At 41.1% G+C, this 18,080-nt stretch overlaps 2 protein-coding genes across 5 annotated transcripts in view; both read left to right on the top strand.

Moving 5' to 3' along the window:
• rlim (ring finger protein, LIM domain interacting) overlaps positions 1 to 5,536 on the top strand; it is a 6,870-nt gene extending 1,334 nt beyond the window's left edge. For 2 of the 4 annotated variants that reach the window (XM_053630997.1, XM_053630998.1), the window contains exons 2-4: positions 246 to 450; positions 2,974 to 3,111; positions 3,236 to 5,536. In XM_053630997.1, the coding sequence (XP_053486972.1) occupies positions 282 to 450; positions 2,974 to 3,111; positions 3,236 to 4,860 (1,932 nt within the window). In that variant the 5' untranslated portion in view covers positions 246 to 281 and the 3' untranslated portion in view covers positions 4,861 to 5,536. Of the gene's footprint in view, positions 451 to 2,973; positions 3,112 to 3,235 lie in introns of all 4 variants that reach the window. The other 2 variants (XM_053630996.1, XM_053630995.1) reach the window with 2 other exon arrangements.
• A 5,511-nt stretch (positions 5,537 to 11,047) lies between these two features.
• On the top strand, positions 11,048 to 12,704 carry glod5 (glyoxalase domain containing 5). Its single transcript, XM_053631844.1, has 4 exons — positions 11,048 to 11,207; positions 11,635 to 11,790; positions 12,158 to 12,313; positions 12,413 to 12,704. Exons 1-4 carry the CDS (start codon positions 11,160 to 11,162, stop codon positions 12,533 to 12,535), a joined length of 483 nt encoding a protein of 160 aa, XP_053487819.1. The 5' UTR covers positions 11,048 to 11,159; the 3' UTR covers positions 12,536 to 12,704.
• The last annotated feature ends 5,376 nt before the right edge of the window (positions 12,705 to 18,080 follow it).

Below are 18,080 nucleotides of genomic sequence, written 5' to 3'. Positions count from 1 at the left end.
TCAGCCCTGTCCGCCTCAGGATTTCGAAATCGTTTGGACTCCTCTACAGGCTGTACAGCCCTGAAAGTATTGCAGTTGTTTGGCAATCTCGAGCTGGAAATATTTTGTTCGGCGCTAGTTCTGGGAAAATTACGTACTGTTGTTGTGTGTTTTTTTTTTTTTTTTTTATTTTTTTTTTTTATAGATGTTTGCACTTTGCTGTATTTATTCTGAACGCATTTGCTGAGATGTGTCCTTCCGTCCAGGTGGTGCTGATAACGTTCTTTCTGGGTTTGACTGCAATGGAGGGCTCGGATAATGCAGATCAAGGCAGTAGCGAACAGACCGATTCGCAACGCAGGCAACAGCAGGACCGCCTTCGCAGAGAGGAGGCCTTCTACCAGTTTGTTAACAATCTGAGCGAGGAGGACTACAGGCTGATGAGAGACAACAATCTTCTCGGCACACCAGGTAACTTTGGTGTTCGTCACTACCGACTGTCCGTGTGTTTCTGTTTGTGACCTTTTATGTTTTTAATCCTTATGAGAGGTAAGTTTCTTGGTTATGGGGACACCTTAACACACGAGCTATCCTGTGCAAGCTTAATCCGTTGCTGTTCGGACCGTCTACATGCACGTTGTATTTCACATCGACTTTTCCCATTTCCTCGGGGTTAACTTAAAATCTTTGTAGGCAGGAGAACGATGGATAGTGTGGGTACGGCCGATGCGCTTACATCTGACAGTGTAGAATCTGGTAACGCAGAAAATTTAAGGGTGACGCTGTGCGGCAGTCATCCTGGATAATCGTGCAAATCGATTACTTGGGACAGCGACAACGGCTATGCGTTAGGTTATCAATACATATTAGGTTTGTGTATGGTATTTCACTCATAAGCGCGTCCTGAAAAGTTATTTCAAACCAAAAAAGGAAAGCGAACTAGTTCTGATTGTGTGTAGCTGAGTGCTTGTGTTTTTATTCCATTTTATTTGTATCATCATGCTTTTGAATTTTATTTGTGCTCAAAACAAAACCACCACACGATTCCGCGGCCCTCTGAAGACGTCCAATTCATTTCTGTCCCAGGACAGTGGAAAGGAATGTTATTTTGGAGCGTCCTTTAGCCGAGACCCCTGCCAGGAGATGGCATTGAATGGACAATTCTTGTCCTGGTAAGTCTGGTGGTTTTCAGTAATGTCCTGTTCCTGGTTCACAAGTTTCTTTGAGCAGCAGTTATAAACCGAACATACGCCTTGTGTTTTTATGTTGGAGAGAACAAACATTCACGGTGAAATTCTGCATATCCGACTTCGCCTCGACCGATCCGACTTCAGCCGAGCGTAGGGTAGATAAATATCGGACACGTATCAGACACCTTTTGATACTTCTCTGTTGGTTCTGCATGCTTTTGGTTCTTGTCAAACGGAAATATTCCAATAAACGGCTTGAATAGACACCTGAACCTTGGGAACGCCTTATGCCCCTTTCAGTTTCCTATGGGTTTAGTGCGAGAGGATATCTGAAAATAATGAACGGACAGAATTAGGCCTGGTCTCCCAGTGCAAAGAGACGCACTTGGTTTATATTCGCTGACGAGCCTCAGAAATGTTTTAAGAAGGTCACAGGAAATCAGGGCTGCATGATTCTTACTAAAACACTAAGTGTTTGGCTTAGAATTGAGATCATGATTTTCACAAGCAATTCTTTGACTTGGTTGGAAAGGACCTGTACGTATCTATGTATATATATTAAATACTGAAATTACAGTAGTATACTGTGGTAGCTACAGTGCCTTGCATAAATAACCCTAAGTTACAGCCTGCAATTAAAATGTAGTTTATTTGAATTGTATCATTTGTCTAACTTGTCAACATTTCTTATATATATATATATATATATATATATATATATATATATATATATATATATATATATATATATAAGCTTTAATAATAATAGGTTGTTGAGCACACTGTGTTCTCATAATGTTACTAGTAAACCAGCAATATTAACGTCTGGTTAAAGTATTATTTGTGGCAGTGTGTTCTTATCTCTATACCAAATCGGGAACACAAAATAAAAGACAACCGGTCGAATCGGCCTTGATGAACACTATGCGTAATGCGTCATTCCCATGTTTTGAGCAAAGCATCACACTGATATTTGTTCACGATCTATATTTTTCCTTCTCATTACAAGTGGACATTTGAGTCATTTTTAAATCTTGAAGGTTAGCCTTCTGTTCTCCTTTTCTCCAAGATTGAATATTTTGTTGTACAAACAAAGTGCAGGACACGTCATGTGCACTAAATGCGCATTAATACCACGTCAATAGTGCTTAGTCAGGAGTATTATACGGCGAACAGGACCTTTATAAATCCTTAAATCATTCTTCTCTGGGGATTTTTTGTTGTTATTGCTTTAAGAAATTAATATTTTACAATTAAGCACTCTTTTTCAAAACGTATTCACTCTACAAGAAGGTAGAACAGTCCGTCATGGCCAATTTAATGTCTTTTCTTTCTTTCTTTCTTTTTTTTTTTTTTGCTTTTATTTTCTTTCACTGTATAGTTGTCTTTTGATTTTAATATACACTACTCTTGCTCATTTTTCCCCGTTTAAAACGGACTAGTTGTGATCATCAGGAGCGTGAAAGTCGGATATGCAGCATTTTACACCGTTTTCTTTTTACACTGTGTATCCAGTGTTTAGCTACTTATTGATGTCATTACATGCCAGTAATTTCTAAATAAAGTAATCGATATTCCTGCTGACGTTTATTTATTTCTCTACTTACTTTCAATTGTCTTTGTTCTCAAATGACGATAAGTCACCGAATAAAGAGATGCTGACAGACTTCGGCAGCCATCTTATCTGTCCTTCACCAGCCGTACGGGCGTACGTGTGTCTGTTAGACAGACTTAGAAACATATAAAGAGAGATGCTTGTTTTAACCTTAAACGTATTGTTGTTTTTTTTTTTTTTTTTTATCAGGTGAAATTACTGAGGAAGACTTGTTGAACCGCCTTCATCAGATTAGGGATGGCCCTGAGCAGCCACACAGTAGTAGTAGTAGTAGTAGCAGCAGCAGCAGCAGCAACATTCCTGAAGTCAGTAGGGGGGAGCCCAGAGGTACGTTTGGTTGTTTACCCTCCGATTCAAATATAAATTATTAGGTCACGTAATGTTATGTGCTCTTTCAAAGCGTGTTGGAGAATCGGATCACAGCATGTCTGTAAAATGTGGTTTTCTTCAGTTACAGAGGCAGAGGGTACAGAAGAAGCATCCAATGGCGACACCCTTCTTGACTGGCTCAACACTGTGCGTCAAACCGGCAACACAACAAGAAGCGGGCACCGGGGCAACCAGTCATGGCGTGCAGTGAGCCGAACCAATCCAAGTAGTGGAGACTTCCGCTTCAGCTTGGAGATCAATATCAATCGCAGCATCGCTGAGCAGCAGACACAGACTGAGGCAGAGCGACTAGACGCAGACCAAAGCCGTGCTGATGGCTCTGTATCGGAACCTGAGACACCCATGGAGGCGGCAGAGGTGGTTGAAGAGCCAGTGGTGGAAGAGATGGCTGTTATAGTCGAACCAGAGCTTCCTGCACCTAATAGCCCAGCTGTAACCAGGCCGACAAGCCCACAAAATCCGCTCCCAACTTCTCCAAGTCTGCCTCAAGTAGAGCGGCCAAGTCGAGGCCAGATTAGAGCTCGTAGCCCAAGCCCGGAACAGCGCAGAACCAGGGCGCGAACAGCTAGGAGTCATTTAGCCCTCAGCCTGGACCAGTTAGATGGGCTTCCGCAGGCTCGCCATGGACTACCTTCTCGAAGTCCTTCTGAACCTGTCCCAGACGTTCAGGTGGACGGCAGCTCCAGGACACGACTACACGTTCTTTCTCGGCAGAATATACAGTTAGAAAGCGAGGAAACTATAGCAGCCACAGAGCCCCAACCAGCACCTCAGCCCCACCAGGAAACCGAAACACCTTCAGGGGAAGGAGGCGCTTCAGCCCGACGTCCTCCAACAATAATGCTGGACTTGCAGGTTCGTAGGGTGCGACCGGGCGAGTACCGCGAGAGAGACAGCATCGCCAACCGTACCCGCTCTCGATCACAGACCTCCAACAACACTTTCTTGTATGAAACAGAGCGTGGAGGCTTTCGCAGGACCTTTTCACGTTCTGAGCGGGCCGGTGTGAGGACGTACGTCAGTACTATCCGTATTCCCATCAGGAGGATCTCCGATGCTGGGCTCGGCGAGGCCACTTCCATGGCCCTGCAGTCCATGATCCGGCAGATCATGACTGGCTTTGGCGAACTCAGCTACTTCATGGACTCGGACTCGGACTCCACGGACTCGAGCCGTGGCTCCAACCCCGCGGCGGATCTAGCCGATGCTCTGGGAAATCCAGATGCTGGAAGTCCCTCTACTGTGACTGAGCCATCACCTGGGGCAGGAGGCTCAAATCAGAGTGGCTCAGAAGCACAGACTGAAGAGCGGGAAGATAGTGGTGCAGCTCTAAGAGAGAGCAGAGCAAGGCAACGAGCTCCTATCAGTCTAGAGGAGTCCGGCTCTTTGCCCTTTCTGCGACTTGCACATTTCTTCTTGCTCAACGACGACGATGATGATCAGCCCAGGGGCCTCACCAAAGAGCAAATCGATAACCTCTCCATGCGCAATTTCGGTGAGAGTGATGCACTCAAGACCTGTAGCGTCTGCATTACAGAGTATGCTGAAGGCAACAAGCTTCGTAAACTTCCCTGCTCGCACGAGTACCACGTGCATTGTATTGACCGTTGGCTTTCAGAGAATTCAACTTGCCCCATCTGTCGCAGGGCAGTCCTTGTTTCTGCCAACAGAGAGAGTGTTGTCTAGACTCCTATCATACGTCATGCTATTCTTTCGCCTTACTATAACATTTGGTACCTTGTAACGAATCGTGTCTTGCAGACACGCAAACCCAAACTATACTAGAGCTACAGATTGTAGAGTACATTTACAGAGACACTTCACTTATGCTCCAATCCAGACTTTCATCTCCTGAAGGTTCCATCGAAATAGTAAATGTTATTTATCCAAAATATGTTTGATTACAGTGCAACCTTGTGATTTAAGAATTAACTAATCATTTGTGCTTATACGTTTAGACTGGGTGCAATTTGATTAGATGGAAATCAGGCATTCTGATAGTCGAAAGATATATTTATGTACAATTTATTGCTTTTGGATTATCTAAAGAATTGCTTCGATCCATTGTAATTGCAATTTGGACTCCATTTTAGGTTCTCAGCAAACGTAAATAAGCAACGTTTTATTATTTTTTTTTTTAATTTTTTTTTTTCCAGTATACACAAGTGTAAAAAGATTCAATGCTATTAAATGATCTATGTGAGTTTTCAGTTTGGCCAACAAGAACCTTTTACTTAAGCTAAGGACCGTGTTTCCTCAAACATCAATTCAGCCTAGTCTAATATATCGTCATTGGGAGTTCTTAAAAATCCATTTCAGCCTTAATTGAATCTGTGTCTGGAATATCTCTCATTGATTTTTTTTTTTTTTTTGGGTAAAGAAGGAGTGTTCCTCAGTATTGTTGTGTATGGGAAAAAAAAAAAAGTTCAAAGGTGAGTTCCGAGCCTTATAATCGAGCCATCATGCTGTATTTACTCCCAAGGATTTTCAGATTCAGAGGTCGTTCAAGTGACTTCATATTTCCGAACGAGTTAAAAGACTTCCCTACACACAAACGCTAGTGCAATATTTTACAAAAGAAGAATTTGAGCTGTATAAACTTGATACAGACCGTGAGGATTGAAGTTTATATTGAAGAGTTATCTCCTGGAAACAAGGTTTCTTTACATCTGTTTATTGCAATAGCACTACTCTGTTGTGCCGAACTGAAACACTGAAGGTTCTTTCTTCATATTATACAATAGTAGGTTTTTAATGTATTTGGTAAATAAAGTTTCCGGTTGAAGAGTACTGAAGAATGAGTAAAGACGGACAGACAAAAAAAACAAACAGACAAAAAAAAAAACCAACATTAATAATATCATAAAGTCGTCTTAATTCTTCTAAAGTGGAGCCCCTTCCCAAGTATTCTCTCTGACTGGTCACAGCAGGATTTCATCTTTTTTTCTTTTCTTTTTTTTTTTTTGCACTATTGGCATGCAGCCTCAGATGTCGTTTAATGCAGCCCAGATATAGTTCAGAATGTTTTATAAATGCAAGTTGCATTTTAGTCAGTGGGGTGGCGTTGTTGCTTTTTTTTTTTTTTTTTTTTTTTTTTTTTTTTTTTTGTTTAAGTTTTTTTTAAAGTTTTTTTTTTTTTTAAGCATGTATAGGCTTCAGTTAAAATATTTTGTTAGTCACGTATATGGCTAACCCACTAAGTTTGCTGACAAACTGACCACATTAAAAATAAAGTCGCCCTATACCAGTGTGTTGTGCTAATTAAACCCAGAGTGCTTCATACCTTGGGCCATTTTTTTCCGAGACTGTGCTGGTGACATTTAATAAATTTGAATGTGGGACTCTTTGGACTTCTTATGAAATGAATTCTGCACATTGTCAGTATTTTCTCGCGTTCTCTCACCTTCTGTTCAGTTTGCTCTATTATTAACCCGAATGAGTCATGGTACGAGCTTCTGAACTTCAGGAAACGACGTGCGTAGGTGTGCGTTTCTATCTTAAATCAAGCAAGAAAACATGTTTTATAGGCTTTAACTAATAATAGATGTTCCTAAAGTTGTTTTGTCAGGGTTTCGGCTTAATGTTGGCTGTTGTATTCATTACTTAGTTCTTTGAGTGAAAGTTTTGTGCACCTGTTCTCTCCACAGCATTTTTTTTTTTCTTTCTTTCTTTCTTCTTCGCATTCTCCGCCGAGATTCGGCGGCGACGGGTTCCTTCGAGCCGCGTCGTGTGTACGAGTGTGTATAAAATATATAATGTGAAACCACAAAGGCCTAATTATTTATATAGAATGTGAACCGTAACAAACTAGCTGCACTATCCTATTTTTATCCGGAGTAAATTTGGGTAGTTACATACGAACGAGTGCTTCAGATGAAGACATTTTATTCATCGGATTCATTTGAGAGAATGTAAGCAATGGACCGTGTTTGTGAACCTGCTTTCTGGTGACTAAGTCAGTCACGTACTGTTTAACTTTATTAGTAAACCATTCAGACCCTGTGGCTATTACAGTGGACATCATGTGTTTGTATTTATTTATTTATTTATTTATAAATTTTCATTTTTATATTGTTTAAAAAAAAAAACCATACCGAGACCACCTGGACCTTTTAACAGCGAATTCGATGCCAACATAGTCCCTATTATTGTATTTAAAGAAAAAAAAAAATCTAGCTCATTGTAATGACTCGAGAGAGGAAGATCAAGGGCTCTTTTTAACCCTTGTAAACATATTCATGGATGTTTACTCATTGCTTAAGGTGGATATTATAATATTTAATAGTCGTTAATGAAATAGTCTAGTATTAACAGAACTATAACTGGCTATACAGGGTGTGTTTACTTTTTCAGGCTAGTTTTTTTTTTGGTGCTCGTGTGGTAAATGTACTACTGCAAACATTTGCATAAATGTTTGCATCACAGCACACACTGGTTGTAAAATAAGCTGAAATTATTCTGTCTTCAGGCTACACAGATCTTGAAGTGTTTGAGTTAATAGACAGTGAAGGAAGTGAGGAATAAATCGGGATGGGTCGTGCCTTTATAGGACAATACCGATGGGATGGTGGGATGTGACCCGATGCAGAGCAGAGGTACTGCTCCCACCCTCAAGATGATTGCATTACAATACCAGCATGTCATTTGTATCTCTTATTCCATAGCAGTTTTCCAATGATTCCCTATTTTTTTTTTTTTTTTAAAGAATGTCACATTTTACTTCTTATTTATTTATAGTTACGCATAATGGGATGTTTTCCAGTGCATCTTCTTTAATGCTGTGTGAAACTTCATTAGATCTAGCTACGTCTAGTGTGTCTCGAGCTGCAATGTGCCGTCGTCGTGCTTCCTACGACATTTCCCGCTTTGCTAACACATCACTGGGGAGGGTGAGATGGATTCCTGGCTGACGGTCACCAATGCAGTTTGCTTTAAATTAAAAACAAAACAGTACGTCTTTGTGACGTGCTTGGTGTCCGTGATCACCTGGGTTCAGCCGATTATTGTCGAAATATTTTCTTTTCACTTCATTTAATTCCACATCTAATTAGTCTTTTCTGTCATTCGGCTCTCGATTTCGAGGGGTAAAGCTGTTAAATAATGTTTAGTTTTATTGGCGTAGACGTGAGTCAAAATAGCTTCCGCTTCTACCTCTGAGAGTCACTTCTGCTGTGTGAGCTGCAGATCAGCTGTGCTCTGTGCACACCTGGTAATTTAAGGGTGATTGGCACATGACGTGCACATGAGTATGAGGAAAATCAGTATTTACACTAGTGCTGCAACTAACGATTATTTTCATAATCGATTCATTGGCCAGTTATTTTAGCGATTAATTGGATGACGTTCCCGTTATAATAAACAACAGTGCAGGTGCAGCTCAAAAAAATTTAATATCGTGGAAAAGTAAATTTTTTTCTGTAATTTAATGCAAAAAGTGGAACTTTCATATATTGTAGATTCATTACACAAGAGAAATCTTTCAAGCCTTTTATTTTTATAAATCTTGATGATTACAGCTCACGGAAATCAAAAATCCAGTATCTCAAAATATTAGAATAAAGAATTTATAATACAGAAATGTCGACCTGATGAAAAGTGTGTTAATTTATGCGCTGATACTCGGTCTGGGTTTTAATCCTTTTGCAGGGATTACTGCATCAGTGCGGCGTGGCATGGAGGCGATCAGCCTGTGGCACTGCTGAGGTGTTCTGGAAGTCCAGGTTGCTTTGATAGCGGACTTCAGCTCATCTGTATTGTCGGGTCTGGCGTCTCTCGTAGATTCTCTATGGGGTTCGGGTCAGGCGAGTCGGCTGGACAATCAAGCACAGTAACACCACGGACAGTAAACCAGTTACTAGTAGTTCTGGCACTGTGGGAGGTGTCGAGTCCTGCTGGAAAAGGAAATCAGCATCTCCATAAAGCTCGTCAGCAGATGGAAGCATGAAGTTCTCTAAAATCTCCTGGTAGACGCTGCATCGACTCTCGACTTGAGAAAACACACTGGACCAACACCAGCAGATGACATGGCAACCCAAATCATCACTGACTGTGGAAACGTCACACTGGACTTCAAGCAGCTTGGATTCTGTTCCTCTCCACTCGTCCTCCAGACTCTGGGACCTTGATTTCCAAATGAAATGCAACATTGACTTTCATCTTCCCCGTGATTGTGGTCGCGTGTACTGAACCAGACTGAGAGATTAAAGACTCAGGAAACCTTCGCACGTGTTTTGAGTTAATTTGCTGATTAGAGGTCGACAGGTCGACATTCCTGTATTATAAATTGTTTATTCGAATATTTTGAGATGCTGGATTTTTGATTTCTGTGATCTGTAAGCCGTAATCATCGAGATTAAAACAAAAAAAGGCCTGAAATATTTCACTTTGTGTAATGAATATAGAATCTATGAAAGTTCCACTTTTTGAATTAAATTACGGGGAAAAAATGAACTTTTCCACGATATTCAAATTTTTTGAGATGCACCTGTATTGATACTGCAAGCGCACAAATACAGCATATAATGATAATAACCTTGATTTAAACTGAACCTTTTGAGCAACTCGCACCAATTTCGCCAGCCTCTTGCACACAGTGGAGCATTTTGGATATAAATGTAAGTTTGTGCTCGTGCATCACTGTCATACTTCCGTGCTACACAAGCTCCACTTTATAAAGTTTGCAGGTTACATTCTTCTGCGCGGCATTTAATATAAAATGCTCCCATGCCTTAGAGGACTTGGAGGTCTGAGGTCTTGTTGGGCCTAAAATGTAATGCTGATGTAAACTGAAGAAATTCATTTTTGTTGACTCTGGGTATTCTGCTAAAGCTAACGGTGTCGCATGATGTGCATTTGACATCATGTGATGTCAAAATCTAACTGACACTTGACCAATCAGATTCAAGCATTCACTGGTCATGTGGGATACGATTTCTGTACAAAATGGTGAATTTGAATTTTTTTAATTTGATCATTTGAATGAATATGTGGATATTGAGCATTTCCAGACCCAGTATGCATTTGAACAGACTGGGAAATTATTATTATTATTATTATTATTATTATTATTTTTAAAGATCTCTAACAGTATGGTGGCTTCCACATTTGAATGATTCTCACCCATGTTCATGAAGCTCCGCCCCCAGGATCTATAGTGGCCCATAGAGTGTCTACAAAATGACTGACAGTAGGTCCATCCAAACACAAACAAATATTCTGTTGTCCAAACAGGTTTTCTCAGCAACTTAATACACTTTTGCTAAGGCCACGACCCGTTCTGATGACCGCGTACCCATTTTAGGTACTTTCGGTGATGGACAGGGGTCAACATACCCAGACAGCATGGGCTCTCTGACCCGTCTGCGGTCCCATACGCAGCCCCAACCTACGACGCGCTGTGTTCTGACACCTTTCTATCATATCCAGCACGATCGTTTTCAGCAATCTGTCCTACAGTAGCTCTTCTGTGGGGTCGGACAAGACGGGTTAACCTTCGTTCCCCACACACTGTGAGTCAACGAGTGTCCGTGACCCTGTCACCAGTTTTCCTTCCTCGGACCTCTTTTCACAGGTACTAACCACAGCATGCTTGGAACACCCCACAAGACCTATTGTTTTGGAGATGCTCTGACCCAGTCGTCTAACCATCTCAACTTGGGCCTTGTCAAAGTCTCTCAGATCCCTGTACGCTTGCCCATTTTTCCTGCTTCCAACACATCAACTTCAAGAAAGAACTATTCTCTTGCTGCCTAATACATCCAACCCATCGACAGGTGACATTTTAATGAGATAATCGATGTTATGGCTGATCGGTGTATGATATACAGTAAATGTCTGGTACACTAACAGGTGAGAAATTTCAGTTATTACGGTAAAACGTAATAGCTTTGAAACTGTACTCGGGTTATTGAGCTTCTCCAGTCTGGTAAGCTGTTAAAAAGCAGCGACATAAACATCACCAAAAAGGTTAAAGTGTGATTATTGTCATGGCTTTCCAAGTCTGTGGATTGCTTCGTCAGGGAATCTACACATCGGTAATGTAGCGCCCTGTTCATTACTTTATTATGAACTTACAGTAGAGTCATTACATACTTCCGTATATATATATATATATTTTTTAAAAAGAGTCTGCGCTTTTAAAGTAGGTTTTTAAAGACGCCATAAGATTATTCGACGTTAGCTGTCTATATCAGTTATATTTTATGAACAATTCAAAGAACAATACGTAAACAGCATTGTTAATTTAACAAGCCTGGCGTGCTAGGCCAGTAGGCGAATTTCCTTGTACCGTAAATACTCCAATAACACCGCATGCGAAAAGTAGAAGAAGATAAAGTAATACACGTGATTGACTGTTGACTAAAAATGGCGTGCACATGGCAGTATATGTGTGTTTATTTTGACGCTGAACGTTTTGTTTTGTTTGTTTGTTTGTTTGTTTGTCACTCTGGTCTTATAAAGTCGGCTGTGTTGAGTGGAGCAGTTCGAGCTCGCCTGAAAAGCTCGTGTCCGGTTCAGATCAGCCATCTGGATCATCTCGTGCTGACGGTTCGGGATGTGAAGAAAAGCACGGATTTCTACTCCTCAGTCCTGGGAATGAGTGTAGTTACATTTAAGGTAGACTTAGACCACTTGTAGCCCATTGACAACGCAGGTATCAGTGGTTTCTTCTATTAGTGAAAGAAATATTACGTACTTGTAATATATAACCTACCACACGGTGGCAGCATTGTACCGATAACGCGCTTCCACTCAACTACACGCAGAACTTTTATTAATAGTGTTGCTTCTTGACATAAAGCGGTGGACGAGTTTTAACGTAGATTACACTATCTATCTATCTATCTATCTATCTATCTATCTATCTATCTATGGTCTAAAGGAATTCACACCACGAATTATTTGTAATTGTTGTTGCAATATGAACGTAATGTATTGATCAGCTTTATCCTACACTATAGCTTTACTTTGCTCTACATCGTAGGGAAACCGTAAGGCTCTGAGCTTTGGAGAGCAGAAATTCAACCTGCACGAGGTTGGGAAAGAGTTTGAGCCGAAAGCCAATAATCCTGTGCCGGGCTCAGCAGATCTTTGTCTCATCACGAGGACCCCGCTGGAAACAGTCGCTGCCCATCTGAAGGTGCATCTAATTCAGAACAGTCCAGTCTTTCAGACTACAGAAGACCATTCAATGCTGATTTCCTAATTGTTGTCGTTTTTCTTCCTCGTCTGTCGACAGGAATGTGGCGTGAAGATTGAGGAAGGGCCAGTCGAGAGGACGGGAGCGGTAGGCTCCATCAAATCCTTGTACTTCCGTGACCCTGACCACAACCTGATCGAAGTCTCCAACTACAGTAACTAAGACTTGAACTAGAAATTAGCAGTCTAATTTTGGACCAAAATCACCCAAAAGAATGTTGAAACTTATGATGCTGTAAAACTTGTGAAAATGTACTGTACATTCTTGGTAGATGTAATATTAATCGCCCTGTACACAATGCGTTAAAATAAAAGGTGTGTTTGAGAATTTACGTTCTGGTAATAATCATTAAATATATATTTCTTTAGTCAATTATACAGCAAACCTCCGAGACATTGACAGCAACCTGATAAAGATCTCCAGCTACAACTGATCCCCGCCTATATATATATATATATATATATATATATATATAATAAAATAAAATAAAACGATGTTAAAGAAATCCTGCAGTGGTTTTTCAATACTAATCATACAGCTTGCACCTGGAGCATAGGTGTGATAACCAAACCCATCAATTCTGACATGTTTATCGGTGCTGAGAAGACACAATTAGTTTTCCCTCAAGTTCACACATTTTAGTAGAAAGATTTCATGAATTCATTCATTAAATGTGTTTATAAATTAAGCTCTCGGCTCTTTTCGGAGATCAGGCTATTTTAAGGAAATATTCCACCATACAATAGTCACCATACAGTAGCCCGTCGCATGTTGGTGCATGGATACCACAAAATGTTGGGAATTACTGTTAAATGATTACTTTTATATAATAAGAAACATTTTTAAAAAGACTTCCTCTCATGTCTGTCTCATTCTCTCCATCCATCCATCCATCCATCTTCAACTGCTTACTCCTTTTCAGGGTCTCGGGGAGCCTGGAGCCTATCCCAGGGAGCATCGGGCACAAGGCGGGGTACACCCTGGACAGGGTGCCAGTCCATCACAGGGCACAATCACACACACGTTCACACACCCATTCATACATTCAGACACGCCAATGCATGTCTTTGGACAGGGGGAGGAAACCGGCGTACCCGGAGGAAACCCCCGCAGCACGGGGAGAACATGCAAACTCCACACACACAGAGCCGCGGGAATCGAACCCCCGACCCTGGCAAACGTGCTAACCGCTAAACCACCGTGCGCCCTTGTCCCATTCTCTATTGGCGTCTATTGTTAGAGTGTAATGCCTGTAATTTTAAATTCACATCACACAGCCGACTGTTTTAAATGTTCGTCAGAATTCAACAACCCTAACCCTAACCCTTTGACTACCGTTATAAGTGAGTTTTGAGTATTGTTTCAGTCCAGGACAGGTCGAGAGGATGTGAGAATTACACAACGATTGGAAAACTATTTCAACCTGACAGGAGAGCTGTTTGTTTCTTAAGTGCTGCCAAATCCCAATCACATTATACTACAGTATATGGCACAGCTTTCATTATAATGGTAAAAGAAAGGTTTAGATTATAAAAGAAGGTTCAGTTCAACAGAAAGTCACATGAACAAAGGAATAAAGACTCTCTGGTTCACACAGCAACTTTACTTTTATTTCAACTAGTGCAATAAGAATATCATATAAACAAACAAGTCATTTTTACACATGCAGTGCAAAAATGATGCGAACGAAACGTTTCCTGGTGAAATGAGACATGAGAAAGAAAGAAGCGAATGCTAGTAATCAGGCTTGTTTCTTTTTTGGGAGTATGTTGAAATAGAACTTCTGCTTTGTTTTGTTTCATTCATCATCACTGTGTGCAATGGAAACTGCAGATGCGTTCAATACCAATCATTTTTACAGTCATGTGTGTTTGTGTGTGTGGGAGAGGCTCCAGGGTTTGTATTCTGTGGTATGCTCTCAAACAAGTGCAGGAAGTTTGTCCAGGACGGCAAGTCTCACATTGTCATACCCTTATGTCTCCCTCAAACACACCCCGGTGCCCAGAGCTACATCCTGTCCTGTGCTCATGTGGAGAAGAAAGAACAGCACACACAGAACAGTTTCTCAAGTCTTCATGTAAGGATTGTTGGTTTCTTTTGTACTGGGAAAGAAGACGAGGAGATGACTGTCAAAATTCAACAAAACTTATTGTAACATTAAGATGAACAAAACTGTGATATTAATGTTTATAAATGCACAGGTGTAGCAGGTAGGGAGCACAGGTTATTTTTATGAGCTCTAGTTGATTTTGAGATTCTGATGCATCTTCCTTAGCCATTGAGAGATGTCTATGAGATGTCTAATTCATGCATTTACAGAGAACTAAAATGGTATCAGCCCTTAGAAAATGGGAAAATGGACTATCATCAGCGCACGGTGGATTAGTGGTTAGCACGTTCGCCTCACACCTCCAGGGTCGGGGGTTCGATTCCCACCGTGGCCCTGTGTGTGCGGAGTTTGCATGTTTTCGGGGGGTTCTGCGGGGGTTTCCTCCCCCAGTCCAAAGACATGCATGATTGACGTAGTGTATGAATGGGTGTGTGATTGTGCCCTGTGATGGATTGGCACCCTGTCCAGGGTGTACCCCGCCTTGTCCCCAATGCTCCCTGGGATAGGCTCCAGGTTTCCCCGTGACCCTGAAAAGGATAAAGCGGTATAGACGATGAATGGATGGATGGACTATCATCAAAGTAAAATCTCCATACTGTGCAATCATACACGTGTTAAATAAACTCTAACAAAAACCAAGTAGGCTGTGATCACTGAGATTCATATTTGCAAGATTTCGGCCTTTCAGGGGACTGGAAATAAACTCCTGTTACCTTTTACAGTGCCGTCAATTTAGGCAGCGTTCCCATGTTTTACAAGGAAATAATCTTTAGTTTCGTTAAATAGTGAATAGAAGCAAGGAAATAGTCTAATCTACTTGTAAAGATTAGGGTTGTTACTGTCTATAGGGAACCCTACAGAATTAAACTTTTTCCAGAACAATGTAAATGATCCATGAGCTGGGGGAAAAGTGTCCATGGCACCATGCAAATAAGAGATTATAAAACATATTATTTCTTCTAAGAATAGTTCAGAACTGTTGAAATATCTGCTTATGCCACAGCTTCCAGGTTCTTTGTGTATTGTGCACTTTGCTGACGTCATTCATGAAAAATGTGAGATTTGTGTGTTAGTCATCATGTCACGTTACTTATTATCTGTAGGTCATTTTTCCTTGTACCAGGCACGTAATGTTAAACAGTTCATCATTTACTTTCCCTTCCACATCAACCCCAGTCCTAGCATTACAAGTTTCATTTCACATATTTCAGGATTTTATGGGGTCTTTGTCTCAGTCGTTTTTTAATGTTGACATAGTGGGTATGGGAGAGATCAGAACATTGAAGCCAGACACCACATTAGGCAATAATAGTATAATTTTAGAAAAAGGAGTTAGTTTCACTATTTCTATGATCAATTTTGAGTTCTTTTTTTTTTTTTTTTTTGGTAGAAAAAACGAAATAAAATGCCATCCTCTTGATCATTGCTTACCTTTATGTATTTCAACACAAGGTATGGTTATTGCGTTTATTTTATATATTTTATACATTGACACATTTTTATTTGTGACTAAACATCCAGATTCTTGTCAGTGAGTGATAAATACACTATATGGTTAAAAAAGTTTGACCATCAAAGCATATGTGGGCCTTCCCCAAACTCTTGCCCTAGCTCCAGCCTGAGACCCACAAAGTGGTCTCCCCTGCAGAGCTCCAGCTTGGAGGTCAATGTGGCAATCTCAACTCCAGAGCTCCAGCATGAGACCCACGAGGTGGTCTCACCTGCCGAGCTCCAGGGTCAACGTGGCAACCTCATCTCCTGAGCCCCAGTGTGAGAACTATAAAGTGGTCTATCCAGCTAGGTTCTTGCCAGAGGTCAACAAGGCGACCAACCATGCCAAGTTCCAGTCGGAGGCTGACGAGATGGCCTCCCAAGCCATGTTCCTGTCTGAGGCAGACGAGACAACCTCCCAAGCCGTGTTCCAGTCGGAGGGCGACAGCAATGCCTCCCAAGCTTTGCTCCTGTCTGAGGGTGACGACGCTGCCTCCAATGCCATGTTCCAGTCGGAGGGCGATGACCATGCCTCACATGCAATGTTCCTGTCTGATTGCGACAGCACTCCCTCCCATGCCATGTTCCTGTCTGAGGGTGAAGACACGGCCAAGAAGCTATGCTCACGTCCGAGGCTGACGACATGGCCAACCGAGCTATGCTTACACCTGAGGCTGACGACACGGCCAAACAAGCTCCGCTCATGCCTGAGGCAGATGGGATGACCCCCCCAAACTCATCTCACATCTGAGGCCACCGAAAAGGCCTACCAAGTTCTGCTCATGCCTGAAGCTGACGACACAGCTTCCCAAGCCTGGTTCCTGCCTAACGACCCAAGAGAACCTGCCCCAGCCTCATGTCTGCTTCTCGGCTCCTCAAGGATCCAGCAAATCGTTGAACAATACCTGTCTCGGGACCTTGTGGGCTGTGTGGGCATTTTGAGCACACTTGGGTAGCTGTACTGCAAAGATTGATCATTCAGAAACATGACAATGACTAATGTAGTTTACAAAATAAGTTACACATAAAAAAAAAGTTAAACTTCTGAATGTATATGTATTCAGTCATTTTTGCTGTCAAAGCACTAATTTAATTCTAGGTACCAAAAAAAAAAGTTAGCATTTCTAATTCATAAAACCTGGGTATTATTTTATAGAACCCAATTAAACATTACAAAAGATTTCATTGTACGTTTTTATTGACTGTATTATCAAATCCTTGGGTTATCATAAGGAACAAGGATGCACTTTTAATAGTAAATGATGTTATCTGCTAAAAAAGCAGATAACATGAAAAGCCCCATTGCACAGATTTCTCAAAAGGAACCTTTTTAGCAAATAACATCATTCACTATTAAAAACACGTCAGATTCCTTATGATCAAATTTCTTGAGTTCCTTATGGTAACCCAAGGATTTGATAAGGAAGTCAATAAAAACCTACAATGAAGTCTTTTGTAATGTTTAATTGGGTTCCGTGAAAGAATACCCAGGTTTTATGAATTAAATAAAACCGTGTCCTGATCAAACCTTTAAAAAAAAAAATCCAACTGACAGCGCATGCGCCACAAATGTAAGATATCACACAGACATGAATAATTAATTAAGGCGATGGAGATTGGTTTGTTTTTAGAAACATTTACTGTTTCAGAAACGTTTATAAAGCCATGTGTATTTAAAAAAAAAAGCTTTGTATTTCTTTTGATTGAGTGCCAGAGCTCGTTACATGAGAATTATTAATCTATCGTACACATCTTAGGTATTCATTGTTGTATAATTGAAGGTAATAGTGGGCATCTTATGAGTGGGTGTTTTGGTACAGATACCAGTCAGGTGAGTAAGCTGGAATTTTCCTAGAAAGACGTGTATTTCCAGTGCTCCTGCCACGTTTTAGTGTTTATGTGCTTTATATTTGATACCGCATTTTGTAATCAGTCTGGGACTTCTATTTCATTCTATAATGTGTCTATTTCAGACCCTGCCTCCCATGCCATGTTCCAGTCGGAGGGCGATGACCATGCCTCACATGCAATGTTCCTGTCTGATTGCGACAGCACTCCCTCCCATGCCATGTTCCTGTCTGAGGGTGAAGACACGGCCAAGAAGCT

This window comes from Ictalurus furcatus, chromosome 8 (genome assembly GCF_023375685.1).
Source record: "Ictalurus furcatus strain D&B chromosome 8, Billie_1.0, whole genome shotgun sequence".
Taxonomy (NCBI): domain Eukaryota; kingdom Metazoa; phylum Chordata; class Actinopteri; order Siluriformes; family Ictaluridae; genus Ictalurus; species Ictalurus furcatus.
This window is presented reverse-complemented; position numbering and strand designations above follow the sequence as displayed.

Bases quoted from the DNA above. Each gene is read 5' to 3' on its own strand.
- glod5 (XM_053631844.1), top strand. From the start codon at position 11,160: ATGGCTTTCCAAGTCTGTGGATTGCTTCGTCAGGGAATCTACACATCG. The intron at 11,208-11,634 runs GTAATGTAGCGC...GGTCTTATAAAG, and splicing joins GTCAGGGAATCTACACATCG to TCGGCTGTGTTGAGTGGAGC. The intron at 11,791-12,157 runs GTAGACTTAGAC...TCTACATCGTAG, and splicing joins TGAGTGTAGTTACATTTAAG to GGAAACCGTAAGGCTCTGAG.